The 18,037-nt window shown below is 38.6% G+C and overlaps 1 protein-coding gene across 6 annotated transcripts in view; it reads right to left on the reverse strand.

Moving 5' to 3' along the window:
* Positions 1-18,037, reverse strand: part of CSTPP1 (centriolar satellite-associated tubulin polyglutamylase complex regulator 1) — a 216,443-nt gene that overhangs the window by 85,446 nt on the left and 112,960 nt on the right. For all 6 annotated transcript variants that reach the window (XM_012452501.2, XM_012452502.2, XM_012452500.2 and 3 more), the window contains one exon: positions 17,490-17,620. In XM_012452501.2, coding sequence (XP_012307924.2) covers positions 17,490-17,620 — 131 coding nt within the window. The remainder of the gene's footprint in view (positions 1-17,489; positions 17,621-18,037) is intronic.

Below are 18,037 nucleotides of genomic sequence, written 5' to 3' on the forward strand. Positions count from 1 at the left end.
ATCTTTAACAACTAAGGTAGTTTTATTTTGATTCATAGTGGATAAATTTAAACATTTAGTTTTGTTTCTAACAGAACTACAAGAGCAAAAGATTTCAGAAGCCCAAGAGGTATCATTCAATTTCTGGTACATCTATGTATCTTATCTCTATCTGTCCATCCATCCATCCATCCATCCTGTTTGAGATGTTGTCTTACTCTGTTGCCCAGGCTGGAGTTTAGTGGTTACTAACAGGAACAATCATAGTGCACTTACGGCCTTGAACTCCTGGGCTCAAGTGAGATCACAGGCATGTGCCACTGTGCCTGGCTTGGTAGATCTACTTTAGAGAATGGGCTTAATAATGTTGTGTGTTAGTCTCACTTCAGCCTAACTTTAAAATTCAACAAAAACAACAAAACCCTTCTTGTATTCTCAAAGAACTTCCAGAATCTGCTTATTACGTCCTTCAAAGCATGAAATAACCAGTAAACAAGTATTATACCTCCCTCTCTAATAAGAATTATTATTTTTTAAATTTTAAATCAGGTAGAATAACTATTTTTTCTCTAGAAGATAAGTAAAATGGAACTTAAAGAACTGGTAGCTACTTTACCTTCATCTGTAAAACAATGAAAGAATAAACAAAATCACACTGGCAATGCATTCTTATGCCTGAACTACTACAATTGCGTTTTGGGCTAGAAAATTATACATTCATCTCAGAGACTAATGACACAGAATGTATATATGTTCATTTAGCAGCAGAGCATGATAACGGCTAGAACACTTGACTGAAAACCAGAAGACGTGAATTTGGTCTTGGTTTTGCAGGTACTACCAAGTGACTAGGAGACCTTGGCTTTAATTTTTATATTTACACAATGGAGAAGGGTTGAAGTAGATCAGGAGTTTTCAAACCATGTTCCACAGAAGCTTAGACTTTTGCAGAGGCACTTAGAAGTTTCTATAGAAGTTTAATTTCAATTCTTATTAAAAACATACTTTAAAGTCTATAAGAAAAACAAAATGTACACTAAATATGTTGCATGGTAAATTTTAATGTATATACACTACCAACCTGTGCTCACAGGTTAACTCATTTGTGGAATTTCTCCTACTCCACAAATATATATATATATATTTGTAACTGTAAATAACACCACTGATTAGGAAGTTTTTATCTGCTCTGGTCTTTTGCTTTTCTTTTTAATCCAGGACTATATTGGCATAAAGGCTGAGATTACATAAAATCTTCATACTGGGTGAGAATACAGATGTTGTCAAGCTCTCCTTTTACTTGTATGATCTGGTTATAGGAGCAAATGCAAAGTAGATTTATTATTTTTTAAATGCTTGATAATTATAAAATGGAAGTCTTTAAGTGTTAAGATACTAACAAATAAAATAGTATAAAGGCAGTCATATTTGTACTGTGACTGGAAAGGCAATGGCAGAAAAAAATTCAAGGAGTAGAGGATCACGTAAAAGAGAGACCAAAATATTGTGTAGATAAGCACTAGCAGTTAAAATTACACAACCAGTTTTGTTTTTCTATTTTTTTTTTTTTTTTTTTTTTGAGACGAAGTCTCGCTCTATTGCCCAGATTGGAGTGCAGTGGTGTGATCTCGGCTCACTGCAACCTCTGCCTCCTGGGTTCAAGAAATTCTCTGCCTCAGCCTCCCAGGTAGCTGGAATTACAGGTACGTGCCATCATGCTCCACTTAATTTGTGTGTTTTTAGTAGAGATGAGGTTTCACCATGTTGGCCAGGCTGGTCTTAAACACCTGACCTCAAGTGATCTGCCTGCCTCAGCCTCCCAAAGTACTGAGATTACAGCCATGAGCCACTGTGCTCAGCCAAAATTACACAAGAAGTTTTCAAAATTAACATTTACATTTTAAAAAGTATAATACTGGTTAATATACAGATGGATACAGATTATCAGTTTTATTAGGATGAAGCCTTTAAGCTGCAGATCTTTCTGAGTTATTTGCAGGGATGTAAGCAGTTGCATTAAAATCTATTCTTTTATACTGAAGTTTATCAATGTGGGAATCTTACTGATACTTTAACTAAATTAGATGGCTCAATTTGATAAGGCAGTCACAACACTGCCATACTCACAACTTCAGATAAAATGTTAATGATGAACCAAAAGAGGTTTTGGACTCAACATGCAAAATAAAATGAATCTTTCTGTGCTGAAACTGAGTTAAAAAGAAGACCTCTGTATTAGTCTGTCCAGGCTGCCATAACAAAATACCATAGACTGCGTGACTTACACAGCAGAAATTAATTTTCTCACAGTTCTGGGGACTGGAAGTCTAAGATCAAGGTGCCAGCAGAGTTAGTGTCTGGTAAGGGCTCTCTCCTTGGTTTGCAGATGCTGCCTTCTCACTGTGTCCTCACATGGAGGGGCGTGGGCAGCTCTCTGGTATCTCTTCTTACAAGGACACCACTTCTGGTGTCTCTTCTTGCAAGGATACTAATCCTTCCTATCAGATGAGGCCCTACCCTTATGACCTCATTTAACCTTAACTTCCTCCTTACAGGAAGAATTTATTCAAATATAGTCACATTGGAGGTATGGCTTCAACATGGGAATTTGTCGGGGGGGACATAGTTCAGCTGTACTAGCCTTTGAGTTATCTGATCTTTTTAAAAAATAACATCACTGAACAACTTATATATGATGTTATAATATACACTTATTTTTTTCAAATAATAAAATGTGTGGGTTTTTTTGTTTGTTTGTTTTGGGAGACCGAGTTTCACTCTTGTTGCTCAGACTGGAGTGCAATGGCACGATCTCAGCTCACTGCAACCTCTGCCTCCCAGGTTCCAGCAATTCTCCTGCCTCAGCTTTCTGAGTAGCTGGGATTACAGGTGCCCACCACCACGCCTGGCTACTTTTTGTATTTTTAGTAGAGACGGGGTTTCTCCATGTTGGTCAGGCTGGTCTCAAACTCCTGACCTCAGGTGATCCGCCCACTTTGGCCTCCCAAAGTGCTGGGATTACAGGTGTGAGCCACCGCACCCAGCCAAAATGTTTAAACTAGCTGAGAAAATTTATTGATTTCCCCAGAGTGATTACTCATTAATTAGGAATGTGAGCAACTCAGCTTTGAAACACAAATTTACTATCACTTCCTTTCTGAACATTAGTAAAACTAAAAAAAAAAAAGATTAGATAATCAAAATGTTAAAAACAAATCTATTAGTATTTGAAGCTACTTATCTGTATGAATCTCAATTTTTTGACACGCTTTTACCTTAAAACCAAAGTCCTCAACCACATCAATAAGTTCTTGGAAACTAAGTGAGACAAGGAATAATAAAATCAATTTCATCATAGGCTAATTGACATAAACAAGAGTTAAGCTCCTATGGCATATTTCTGGTCACAAATAATCACCAAACTTCTAAATAAAGATCCCAAACACCTCTAATATTGAACATTGAAATAAATGTGAGCTATACATACCTTTAAGAAAGGTTAATAAAAACAAGTAAGATTACCCACTTTTTGGTGAATCATTGAATGACAATGATTGTAGTGGTGGTAGATTAAATCAAGGAATAGATGTTTGCAAATAGAAAATTTTAAGGAGCACCTTCTCCTACCATGAATTAAAAACAATCACATATATGGCAGGCTGGCTGAACACTTTCATACCCCATCACTTATTGTTGTGCAGTTGTATGATTATCATCTACTTTATATATTTTTATTTGATGATAATTTGTATTCATTCATTTTCCAACCTGCTTATTCCAGTTTAGGCTTGCAGGTGGCCAGAGCCTATCCTGGAAGCCTGGGACACAAGGTGGACAGCCCTGGACAGGACATCATTCCATCTCAGGGAGCAGACACACACACACACACCTCCATACCCCAACATTTACTCACACTGGGACTGTTTAGTCACACCAATGAACCCAACACATACATCTGTGGGAGAAAACTGGAGTACCCAGAAAAAGCCTATGTAGACATGGGGAGAATATGTAAACTCCACACAGGCAGTGGCCCCAGCTGGGAATCAATTTTTTTTTTCCTCACAAATGTTATAATGCAATTATGTTATTTGAGGACCTGCTGAACTGAAAAACTTTTCCCATAAGATCAGGAACAAGACAAAGATGCCTGCTTTCACTACTTCTATTCATCATAGTACAGGAAGTTCTAGCCAGAAAAATTAAGAGAAAAAAAAAGGGATCCAAATTAGAAAGAAAGAAAGAAAACAACCTCTCTTCACAGGTGATATGATCTTATATGCAGAAAGCCCTAAATATTCCACATACTCACACAAAACTGCTAGACCTAACAAATTCAGCAAAGATGCAGGATACAAAATCAACACATAAAAAAATCAATTACATGCTGGGTGTGGTGGTGTGTTCCTGTAATCTCAGCTATTTGGGAGGCTGAGGCAAGCGAATTGCTTGAATCCGGGAGGCAGAAGTTGCAGTGAGCCGAGATCACACCACTGCACTCCAGCCTAGGCGACAGAGCGAGGCTTTGTCTAAAAAATAAATAAATAAATAAATAAATAAACAAATAAATAAATAAATAAATAAGTAAGTAAGTTATATTTCTGTAAACTAACAATGAAAAATATGAAAGGAAACTAAAAAAAAAAAAAATTCCATTTAAAATAGCATGAAAAGGATAAAATATCTAGGAATAAATTTAACCAAGGAGGAGACAGACGTGTACACTGAAAACTACAAAACATCACTGAAAGAGGCTGGGCATGGTGGCTCATGCCTGCAACCCCAGTGTTTCGGAAGGCAGAGGCAGGAGGATTGCTTGAGGCCAGGAGTTTGAGACCAGACTGGGCAACAGAGTGAGACCTCATTTCTACAAGAAATAAAAAATTAGCTAGACTTGGTGGCTGAAGTGGGAGGATTGCTTGAGCCCAGGAGTTCAAGGCTACAGTGAGCTATGATAGTGCCACTGCACTCCAGCCTGGGCAAAGAGCAAGACAGTTTCTCTCAAAAAACATTGCCGAAAGAAACTGAAGATGACCTAAATAAATGGAAATACATCCTGTGTTCATAGATTAAATGACTTAATATTGTCAAGGTGATACTATTACAGAAAGTGATCTATAGATTCACTGAAATCCTATCAAAATTCCAATGTTATTTTTTAATAGAAAAAAAATTCATAAAATATCTTTAAACGGACCAAGAATAGCCAAAACAACCTTGAAAAAGAAGAACAAAGTTGGATGACTCACACTTTTTGATTTTAAAACTTATTACAAGGCCAGGCGCAGTGTCTCACACCTGTAATATCAGCACTTTGGGAGGCCGAGGCAGGCAGGCCATGAGGTCAGGGGTTTGAGACCAGCCTGACCAATCTGGTGAAATCCTGACTCTACTAAAAATACAAAAATTAGCCAGGCATGGTGTTGCACGCCTGTAATCCCAGCTACGCAGAAGGCAGAGGCAGGAGAATAGTTTGAACCCAGGAGACAGAGGTTGCAGTGAGCCGAGATTGTGCCCCTGCACTCCAGCCTGGGTGACAAAGGGAGACTCCATTTCAGAAAAAAAGAAAAAAAACATTATTACAAAGCTACAGTAATCAAAACAGTACTGGCATAAGGACAGACAAACAAATCAACAAAATAGAATGTGGATCCCAGAAACAAAAATCCTCATCTATGTGGTCATTTGATTTTTGACAAGGGTGCCAAGGGTACCATTCAATGGTTGAAAGAGCAGTCTTTTCAACAAATGGTGTTGGGAAAACTGAATATGCACATGCAAAAGAATGAAGTTGGACCCTTACCTAACACCTTATATAAAAACTCAAAATTGATCAAATACCTAAATTTAAGAGCTAAAACTAGAAAACTCTTAGAAGGAAACATAGGGGAAAAATCTACATGACAATGGATCTGAAAATGATTTCCTGGCCTGGGCGCGGTGGCTCATGCCTGTAATCCCAGCACTTTGGGAAGCCGAGGCAGGCGGGATCACCAGGTCAAGAGATCAAGACCATCCTGGCCAACATGGTGAAATCCCGTCTCTACTAAAAATACAAAAAATTAGCTGGGCACGGTGGCGCATGCCTGTAGTCTCAGCTACTTGGGAGGCTGAGGCAGAAGAATCACTTGAACCTGGGAGATGGAGGTTGCAGTAAGCCAAGATCATGCCATTGCACTCCAGCCTGGTGACAGAGCAAGATTCTGTCTCAAAAAAAAAAAAAAAAGAAAATAATTTTCTGGATATAACACCAAAAGCATAAGGAACAAAAGAAAAATAGATAAATTGGACTTCATCAAAACTACTTTTGTACATCAGAGGATATGATCAAAAAAGTGAAAAGATGACGTACAGACCAGAAGAAAATATTTGCAAATTATATACCTGATAAGGAATTAATATCCAGAAGATGTAAAGAACTCCTACAACTCAACAACAAAACAGCTTGATTCAAAAATGAGCCAAGGGCAGGGGGTGGGGAGTTGGGGAGAGATAGCATGAGGAGAAATGCCAGATATAGGTGATGGGGAAGAAGGCAGCAAATCACACTGCCATGTGTGTACCTATGCAACAATCTTGTATGTTCTTCACATGTACCCCAAAACCTAAAATGCAATAAAAAAAAATGAGCCAAGGGCTTGAATAGATATTCCTCCAGAGAAGATATACAAATGGCTAATAAGCATATTAAAAGATACTCAACATCATTAGTCATTAGGGAACTGCAAATCAAAACCACAACGAGATACCACTTCACATTCTTTAGGGTGGCTGTTATCAGAAAAATAGAAAATAGCAACAAGCATTATGGGATATGGATAGACTGGAACCCTTATGCATTGCTGGTGAGAATGTAAAATGATACAGCTGCTATAGAAAACAGTACAACAGTTCCTCAAAAAATTAAACATAGCATTACCATACAATGCGGCAATCCCACTTCTAGTTATGTGCCCAAAGTAATTGAAAGCAGGGACTAGAAAGATATTTGTACACTTATGTTCATAGCAGCATTATTTACAACAGCGAACACGTAGAAACAACCCAAGTGGCCATCAACAGGTGAATGGATAAACAAAATGTGGTATATATACACAATGGAATATTATTCAGCCATAAAAAGGAATAAAATTTGGATACACATTACAACACGGATGCACTTTGAAAACATCATGCAAAAAATGAACGAGACACAAAAGGACAGACATTGTACAATTACACTTATCTGATGTACCTAGAATAGTCAAATACATCGAGGCAGAAAGTAGAATGGTGGTTTCTAGGGACTGGGGGAGGAGAGAAATGGGGAGTTATTGTTTAATAGCTACTGAGTTTCAATTTCACAAGATGAAAAGAGTTTTGGAGATGGTAATAATGTTTGCAGAACATTGTGAATGTACTTAATGCCACAGAACTATACACTTAAAAACAGTAAAAATAGTAAATTTTGTTATATAGATTTCATCACCATAAAAAAGGTTTCTCAAATTAAAAAGTGGTAAATGGCAAATTTCATTATATATTTTACTACAATAAGAAAAACTTTATCTGTCTATTAATAGACTATAAATGAAATGATTTCTAAGGACCCTTCTAATTCTAAAATTTTATGTGATATGACAACAAGGAGAAAAGAGAAAAATAATCTATTAATAGTTGAGGAAAAAGCTCCTGACTGAATTAAGAGTGTAACTTTACCTTTTAGTGATTATAAATGGACCAAGAAGCTCTAGCAATGGCAGCAAACTCAAATGCCCACAGAGGACATGAAGGATACAGCAGGTGAAGCAGGGCAGCTTGGGTTGGTGGTAAATCTGAGACCACATGACTTGTTTAAAGGGAGCAGCTGTATCTCTGCCCTGGTGAACTGTCTCCCTGCAGGAATGTGGGCATGGCGGTGGGAGGATTTTCCATTCAAGTGAAATTGAAATTGAGATTTTTATGTGAAACACTGGCATCTAATTGAATCCAAGTATTTTTAACACTGCAAGCCAAAGAAGACACATCTGTAGGCCAAGGCATGCGTAGTTCGCCAACTACTAGTTTGTGATACCTTTCATGGAGTAAAGGCTAACCCCAGAATACAAAAGAAGACATGGAGGTACTACTCACCAATGTTTAAAGTTTGATTACAGATCATGATCTAAATCTTTCGAATCCTTATTCTGGAAGTAACTAGGGTTCTGAATATTATTTTAATTAGGTGTTATTTCCTAAAGTATAGCTTTGATTGGGCTGGTTTTTAGTGGGCCGCTTGGAACATGAAGTTTAGTGCCTGGAATATAGCATTTGGTCAGTAAGTGGCAGCTATTATTAATTTAAACCAGGATTTCCTATACAATATAAAAAAGTTAGTGTAAAGCAGATTTTAAAAACTAACCTATCCTGCGATAAAATGAATGATAATATAATCCATCCAATAATCTATCCTTTGTATCATTACTGGGAAATGATAAGCCTTTATATTATATAACAAAAAAGAAATCATTCACCTATATTAGGTGCTAGGGATATAATTATTGGCAAAACAAGGTTTCTGTCCTCAGAAAGTTTATAATTTAATAAGGGAGATGGACATTAAGAGTCATTCAAGTAAATACTGCGTCAGAAACTGTAATAAATGATATGATTAAAAATTACAGGATAATCTGCAAAAGAATAATGGAAAGACCCAATTCAGATAAGGAAGAGAGTCACAGAGAAGGCTTCTTTAAGGACCTTTAAACTAAGACCTACAGGTATTTGTATGAAAGGTTGAAGAGCTTCAGGTGGGAGAGAAGACAGTGACAAAAGCATTCCAGGAATGCTTGTGTGACATGTGTGACAGCCCCAAATAACCAACACTGAAAAAAAGGAGAACATTAAATAGGGGGAAAAATTAAAGTTATTGGAGACAGAGAGATGAATATTTGAGGGGCCATCAATTGTCAACTTTCTTCCTGGAGAAAAGATTTTGAAGAAGGAAATAAACATGAAAAATGAAGGGAAAATTAGGAACTGAGGAGAAATAAACAAAATGGAGCTAGGAAACAGGCACTGAAATTCTTGTTGATTGTCTATATCAGGTTTCCGGGAGAATATGAGAAGAGGTGACGCACTGGTTGGAGCAGGTGAAGGTAACTGGCTGGTGGGGCCCACGTTAGTGAAGAGACCACACAGGATTCTTGTTTGTTTAAAACATTACAGAAGTAACAATTGCTCTTTAATAATTCAAAGACAGCCACCCCACTCCTGTAGTAAAGCACTATTAATCCTCACTGAATGATTTTTAGTGGTGAAGACGAGGATTAGCAAGAAGCAAAATCAAGTGGAAGTTGAAGGAAATCACACAAAGAAGTCAGACCAACAGCTTCATTTCAGCCTAAAATGTCTGCATTTTCCCTTGACATCACTTCATCCACTATAACATTAGATATTTTAGAAAAAGTAACAGATTTTTATCACATAATCAGATAGACCCACTGCAAATTCCCTGATTCCTAGAAAGTAAGACTATAAAAGCAGGGATTTTTGTCAATTTTCTGATTATCATACAGCAAAGTTGACAAGACTAAGAATTTTTATCTGTCCCAGTCACTGCTTTATCACCAGCAACTGATAAACGTTTGTTGAATGAATAAATATATCTAGACTATGAACACAAAACCACTGTGAATTCAGAGTGAAACATAAAAGATGAAATTTAAAAAAAGGAAAGGGGCTGGGTACAGTGGCTCACACCTGTAATTCCAGCACTTTGGGAGGCCGAGGTGGGTGGATCACGAGGTCAAGAAATCGAGACCATCCTGGCCAACATGGTGAAACCCTGTCTCTACTAAAAATACAAAAATTAGCTGAGCATGGTGGTGTGTGCCTGTAGTCCCAGCTACTCAGAAGGCTGAGGCAGGAGAATCGCTTGAACCCAGGATGCGGAGGATGCAGTGAGCTGAGATCACGCCACTGCACTTCAGCCTGGCGACAGAGCAAGACTCTGTCTCAAAAAAAAAAAAAAAAAAAGGAAAGGAAAAAAGCAAGGGAGAGATGAAAAAGCAAGGGAGGCCATACTTTAGATTCTGGAATTCATTCTTGACTCTTTCTCCACCACATCCCTCACCCAATCAATCAGCAAATCCTGTCAAACCAACTCCTTAAATAGCTCTTCATTTTCATGGTCATTCGTTATATTGTAATAGTCTCCTAATGGGTCTTTGCTTTCACTTTTACCTGTCTTGCATTCTAATTTCCTTTTGTCTGTGTTACATGTGAAAATACCATACAAATGGAGAAGATTCTACTAACTTCAGGAGACACTTTCTTCCATAGGTTTTTGGGGAACCAGTGGTATCTGGTTACATGAGTAGGTCCTTTAGTGGTGACGTGTGAGACTGTGTTGCACCCATCACCCAAGCAGTATACAATGAACCCAATTTGTAGTCCTTTATCCCTCACCCCAACCTACCCTTTCCCCTGGGTCCCCAAAATCCATAGTAACATTCTTACGCTTATTAGTACACATACAGCCCTTCAAAACCTGGGGTAGCATGCACCGCAGAGTTGTTAAGAATGTTGACTTTGTGGGCTTGAGAGTGCTGGCTCACACCTGTAATCAGCACTTTGGGAGGCTGAGGCGGGTGGGCTGCTTGAGCCCAGGAGTTTGAGATCAGCCTAGGCAACATGATGAAACCCCATCTCTACAAAAAATACAAAAATTAGCTAGGTGTGGTGGTATCTGCCTGTATTCCCAGTTACTAGGGAGGCTGAAGTGGGAGGATTGCTTGGGCCCAGGAGGTGGAGGCTGCAGTGAGTGGGCAACAAAGTAAGACCTCATCTCAAAAAAAAAAAAAAAAAAAAAGAATGTGAGAATGTAAACTTTGTAAACATGTAGGTTGCAATATAAGGTGTGCTACTTATAAATGCTGTGGCTTTGTGCAAGTTACTTAATTCTCTGACTCTGTTTCTTTTTCTTTCTTTCTTTTTTTATTTTTGAGACAGAGTCTTGCTCTGTTGCCTAGGCTGGAGTACAGTGGCACAATCTTGCCTCAAGCGATTCTCCTGCCTTAGCCTCCTAAGTAGCTGGGACTACAGGCATTCGCCACCATACCCAGGTAATTTTTGTATTTTTAGTAGAGATGGGGTTTCATCATGTTGGCCAGGCTGATCTCAAACTCCTGACCTTAAGGATCTGACTGTGTTGGCCTCTCAAAGTGCTGGGATTACAGGCATGAGTCACCATGCCCCACCAACTCTCAGTTTCTTAACATATAAAACAGGATGATAATCATATCAACTTATATATTTGTTGTGTGGATTAAATTGAATGAATACATCTAAACATTTTGCTCAGTGTTTGACACATTAAAGCATTCTACATTATCTCCTATTGACTGTGATAGGGTTTCCTTATTATGTGTTAAGTATTGGCTACAATGACTTCTTACCACTGTCCAAAGAAACCATGTTGTTTCATTGTTATCATACTTTCAGAAATCATGTTCCTCATTTTAGAATGTATTCCTTATTTGCTTAACAGCTTTCTACTACTCCAAGATCCATCTCAACTGTCTTTGCTCCTTTATAGTCTTCACCTACTTCTGTAGAATTGACTATTTTCTCCCTTGTGCTATCACAGAATCTTGTGTGTGGCTCAAAAAAATCACCTGTACTGTATGGAGACTATTTCTATAGTACTCTGGGTTTTTTTTTGTGGGGGGGTGTTGAATTAAGAATTGAAAATGGGATACAGGTACAGAATGTGCAGCCTTGTTACATAGGTATACGTGTGCCATGGTGGTTTGCTGGACCTATTGACCTGTCCTCTAAGTTCCCTTCCCTCACCCCCTACCCCGCAGCAGGCTCTGGTGTGTGTTCTCATTGTTCAGCACCCACTTATGAGTGAGAACATGCTGTATTTGGTTTTCTTCTCCTGTGTTAGTTTGCTGAGGATGATGGCTTACAGCTTCATCCATGTCTCTGCAAAGGACATGATCTCATTCCTTTTTATGGCTGCATAGTATTCCATGGTATATATGTTCTACATTTTCTTTATCCAGTCTACCATTGATGGGCATTTCAGGTTGGTTCCTTTGCTACTCTGTTTCTTCTCCTAGAATGAGAGCGCCTTGAGGGAAAGTATTGTCACTTGCTGATTTGTATTTCCAGCCTCTCATGCAGTGTTGATATGAAACACACTGAAGCAATAATACAGATCGGAGTCAGGCTTCATGGCTTCTTCTGGCATTGGCTTTTTCATTAACCGGGTGTGTGACCTACCAAGTTATTTAACATCTAAATCTGTTTCATTTTCTGTGCAAAGGAGATGATGGCATCTACCTAACACATAGGGTTGCTGCAAAGAAAAAAAAAGATAATCTACATAGAAGCACTTAAAAAATGGTAATTGCTATTATTATCATTTTCGCAATACTGTATTTTTCATGTCTAGAAATTCCATTTGGATCTTTTCAATATCTTTCACTAATCTCCTAATCATATTCATGCTTTCTTTACATACTTAAGCACATTTATATGATTTAAAATAACTATTTTAAGGTCCCTGTTAGTTAATTCCACCGTCTGTTATTTCTGGATCTGTGTTTCTTGACTGATTAATTTTTCTCCTGATTATGGGCTGTATTTTCCTGCTTCATTTAATGTCTGGTAATTTTGTTTTGTTTTGTTTTGTTTTTGAGACAGGGTCTCAATCTATTGCCCAGGCTGGAGTGCAGTGGTGCGATCACAGCTCACTGCAGCCTCGACCTTCTAGGCTCAAGCACTCCTCCCACCTCAGCCTTCTGAGTAGCTGGGACCACAGGTGTGCACCACCACACCCAGCTAATTTTTCAAAATTTTTTGTAGAGACAGGGTTTCGCCATGTTGCCCAGGGTTTTCATGAACTCCTGGGCTCAAACAATCCACTTGCCTTGGCCTCCCAAAGTGCTGGAATTGTAGGCATGAGCCATCATGCTTGGCCTGTCTGGTAATTTTGAATTGGATGTCAGACTGTGAATTTTGCATTGCTGAATGCTGGATTTTGTTGAATTCCTTTAAAGATTATTGAACTTTGTTCTTATATGGCGTTAAATTACTTGCAGAACAAGTTAATCTTTATTGCTTTTAAATTGTTGAGAACTCTACCCAATGCCCTGTTAGTTTTGAGGCCTCGCCACTATGGCTGATAGGAGTGTGAATTATCCTCAGCCCCTTGTATACACCAGAAATTGTTTGGCCCACTGTTTTCTGGTGGTTCTTTTTCCAACCCACACATATGCAGAGTTTGTAGCCAAAGATTCTGGAGCTCACTGAACAACTCCTTCCTCTCTTGGATTCTGACCTGCAAATTCTGGCTGCTCCAGCCTCCCTCAACCCCAGTCTCTGCCTCCTCAAGTCAATAACACTGCTAAGCTCGTTGACAGTCTCCCTCCCTATACCATTGCTTGGAAACTGCTTCTCAGAATCCACAGTCCCCACTATCATCCAATGTCTGAAAACTGTTGTTTCAGATATTCTGATTTTCTCATTGTTAGTGGCAAGAGGGCAATTCCCTTAGTAGGTAGTTCTTCCCAGGTAGAAGAGGAAGTACCTATCATTATTTTATTAAATTATATATATATATTCAAAATTAAATTTTTACTGAAAATAAGATTGGAGAAGGCTCTTTTGAGCTCATATCCCTAAACAGAAGTAAAGATTTACATCAAGAGAATATAAATCTTTGCCAGACTTAGAAAATTCAGATTAATATTTCTATACCAAAAAAATTAGCAAAGTGAGATGTATAATTTTAAAGGCTTTTAAAATTCTAATATAACATTTGGCCTCCAGGAGTCTAAGGTTTCTTAGATAGCAAGAGGTTCACTCCAGTCTTCATAAGATTATCTAAAATTTGGACAGGATAATTAGCAATAGTACTCAGTCATGCAGAAATGATATTATACCCCTGTACTTGCTAAAAACTGGAATAAAATATTTCTTATCAAAAGGGACCAGGTCCTGGAATTTCTACATGTGGCTTGATTTTTAGATATGTTATGCTCTTCTTTTGCTGCCTTCCAGAAGACTTAGTTTCCACCTGATAATGCTAAAATATGCACATGATGTTCTAAGGAAGTTATCTGTAGAAGAACAATGCAGTAGGAGCTCCACTGAGTAGACAGGTACCTGGCACTGTAATTGATAAAACGGGGCTTAATAAATCTTTCACTTTAGAACCTTGCCTCCAAGAATTTTCCCTCATTCTGGATTAAAATTGAGGATTGACACATTCTGGTTTAGAAAGATGTTCTAAAGTTTCCTAGAAAAAGCTGAGAATTTATTAAAACTACTTAATCAATGATTTTATGATCACCTAAACACAGATGTTGCATTTAGTCTAAGAAATCTGAGGCTGTCTGATTAAGAAGCATAACAGCAAACAGTCAGCATAAAATCTAGGTCTTCTTTATGGCACAAGGAGAAACAGGGAGGATTTGGAGCTCCTTATTCTTAGCAGCTGGATGAGTCACTGGCAGCTGCTATTAGAAAGATAAAGAAACCCACATCTGCTAAGAGTCCAAATGCTATATGAATCCCTTGTGATAGTAAATACATTCTTGAAGAGGCCCCACTTCTGCATCAGGAAAACAGTGAAGGCTATCTGAAGACCTTTTTCCATAGTTATCTCCATATGTATATCACAGAAACTAGCTTTAGTTGTATTCTTCAATACAGCCAATCCTTGAACAACACAGGTTTCAGCTGTACAGGTCCACACTTACAGGCAGATTTTCTTCAACCAAATATGGATCAAGAATACACTATTCTAGGGGTATGAAGCCCTGTATACAGAAGGCTGACTTTCCATATACGAGGGTTCCACAGGACTAATGTAGGCCTTGATTATGCATGGGTTTTGGTATAAGTGGGGGTCCTGGAACCAATCCCTGGATATACTGAGAGACGACTGTACTAGGTGGTGTACAACAAATATTGGCTGACTGAATAAAGGACTGGGAAAGACAAGCTCTGATCATATAGTACAAACTTTCCCTATACACTCACAGTTCCCAGTTTGTTTACACAGAAACCAATGGACTAGTTTTTCTGAGTTACTTCACTTAAAATTGAGTCCCCATTACACTGGTTTTTGCCGGTTAGCACATTTATTCTGTAAAGGAAATGATACGATCCTCAGTACACTAAGTAGTTCTTGCATAATACTGTAATGGAGATGCATGATCTCCAGAGTTACATGTCAAAGAGGCAATGATTGAAGTAAAAATAGTAGAAATAACACATCAGCACATTAGTAAATTTATCAGCATGTTAGTAAATTTAGGTTCTATTTCTAGCTTTCTACTAACCCACTGTGAAATCTTTCTGCAAGTTATACAATTTTATTATTTAAAAAATGGGCACAATAATGCCCACTTTACCTACTTCTTAGGATAGTGGAACTAATAATATATTGGGTGGAAAAGTTTTAGAAAAGATTTAGCAACTATATATATATATTTTTTCTTTTCCCATGAATTTCTCCTCAGAAAGCAACTATATATAAAAGTTCAATAGCTATATATTTAGTAGCTATTTAGAAAAGTCACAGTTTCAGTAGCAGTAGCATTGATTAGAGCATGGTGGGGAATCTCTAAATTCAAAAGCAGGGTATCTACCTATTCACTTACTGTAGCCTCAGCACTAGGCACATAGTAAGTCTGCCAGCAATATTTGTTAAATGAATAAGGAAGTAGTTTAGGCCTTCCTCTTTTTTCAGTTAGAATCAATACAAAAACTGTCTTTTTTTTGAGATGGAGTCTCACTCAGTCACCCAGGCTGGAGTGCAGTGGTGCAATCTCGGCTCACTGCAACCTCCAGCTCACTGCAACCTCCGCCTCCCAGGTTCAAGCAATTCTCCTGCCTCAGCCTCCTGAATAGCAAGGACTACAGACGTGCACCACCACACCCGGCTAATATTTGTATTTTTAGTAGAGAGGGGGTTTTACTATGTTGGCCAGGCTGCTCTTGACCTCCTGACCTCAAGTGATCTGAGTTAGGAAGATCACTTGAGCCTGGAAGCTCAAGGTTATAGTGAGCTATGATCATGCCACTGCACTTCAGCCTGGGCAACAGGGTCTTTAAAAAAAAACAAAAAACAAACAAAAAAAACCTTCAAATAATACCCAGAGAATAAAATTTACTTTTTTTTTTTTTTTTTTCCAGGATCTCACTCTGTCACCTAGGCTGGAGTCAGTGGCATAATCATGGCTCACTGTAGCCTCAACCTCCCACCTCTCAAGTGATCCTCCTACCTCAGCCTCCCAAGTAGCTGTGACTACAGGTATGTGTCATCACACCAGCTAATTTTGTTGATTTTGTGTAGAGATGAGTTCTCATTATGTAGCCCAGGTTGGTCTCAAACTCCTGGGCTAAAATGTTTCTCCCACCTTGGTCTCCCAAAGTGCTGGGATTACAGATGTGAGCCACCATATCCAGCCCCAATTTCTTTTCTTTTCTTTTTTTCTTTTTTTTTTTTTTTTTTGAGGCAGAGTCTCGCTCTGTCACTGGAGTGCAGTAGCACAATCTGAGCTCATATCAACCTCTGATCCTTGGGTTCAAACGATTTTTGTTCCTCAGCCTTCTGAGTAGCTGGGATTACAGGCACACACCACCACTAATTTTTGTATTTTTAGTAGAGACGGGGTTTCACCATGTTGGCCAGGCTGGCTTCGAACTCCTGATCTCAAGTGATCCACCCACCTTGGCCTCCCAAGGTGCTGGGATTACAGGCTAAGCCACTGCGCCCGGCCCAATTTCTTTTTTATGGCTAAAAAATGATCTGTCAGCAGGTCTGTTATTCATTTACAGGCTCATCTCCCCTAACCTCCTTCACAAACTCCACACAAACTCTAGACATTCTGGTCTGTTTCTGAAGTATTCTAGGTTCTTCTGTGCTTTAGCATGTGTTCTACCTAGGATGCCCTTCTCTCCTTTATCCACGTGAATGATTCCTACTCTTTCTTCCCACTTTAGATCAAGTAGCCAGTTGATCTAAGAGGACCTTCTCTACTCCACTGTTCTCTCCTTTCTCTAACAACAGTATCCCCATCCCACCGCCATTCAGGAGTTTCTTTCTTTGTATTCACATTTTTCCTTGTATTTACCGCATGGCATTTTAATATCTGCCAAGAGCAAGCGCTGTGGAGTCAGACTGCCTGGGTGTAAATCTGGGTCCAACATTTACTATATAATCTTGCCAGGTTACTTAACCTCTCTGGTCCTAATTTTCATTAGTTACAAAATGGGGATTATAGTGTCTACCACAGAGAGCCCTTGTAAAGATAAAGGAGTGACTACATGTAAAGTGCTCAGAGCTACACTTCGCTCTTAATGGGTATCATTAGCGATGGTAGTGGTAATAGTAATATCTCTGACATAAACCAGACAATTCCTTGAAAGTGCAGTATTCTAAACATCTTGAATAGCATGCATTCAAACAATATTTATAGGAACAAAAGAAAAATTTGAAATAAAGGAATAAAAAATTTGGGAAGACTTACCGCCATTTTTGCCCACAGTTCGGAAGCATCTCCAGAAGGCTCGTAAAAATGATACTCTATTGTGGGGGGTAGCTTGGATGAAGCTGAATTCCCGAAAGAGAATGTGAGTTCCCTGGCATACACTGTTAAAACTGCAAACAGAAAAATCAAGAAATCATCATTAGATGGAATCCAGCAGGATGGAATCAGAATGAAAAATTGAGACCAGAGAGAACCACTGCCAAAAAGGAGGAATTTTTTTCCCCAGCAAAACTCTTAACTCTAGATTAGACCTAGTCCGTCTATGGGGAAGTCTCTTCATATAAACGTATGTCTCTGAAAACTCTTGGAGGCCAATTCCTCTGAGTGCTTCCCACCTTCCATAGGTACATAGAGGACATCTGAACCAGTCATTAGAGCATCTCATAAGGAGGAAAGTCTTTCAGCCTCTAACTGGATGACAATGGCACTCATATCTTTTTGGAGAATACTTTTCCCTCTGCTCCATCTGGAATTATGTTTCCTTAAAGCTATTCTTTCTGGAATGGGCACAGTAGCTCACGCCTATA

The sequence above is a fragment of the Aotus nancymaae genome, unplaced genomic scaffold (assembly GCF_030222135.1).
Source record: "Aotus nancymaae isolate 86718 unplaced genomic scaffold, 86718_ANA_hifiasm-v0.15.2.pri h1tg000059l, whole genome shotgun sequence".
NCBI lineage: Eukaryota > Metazoa > Chordata > Mammalia > Primates > Aotidae > Aotus > Aotus nancymaae.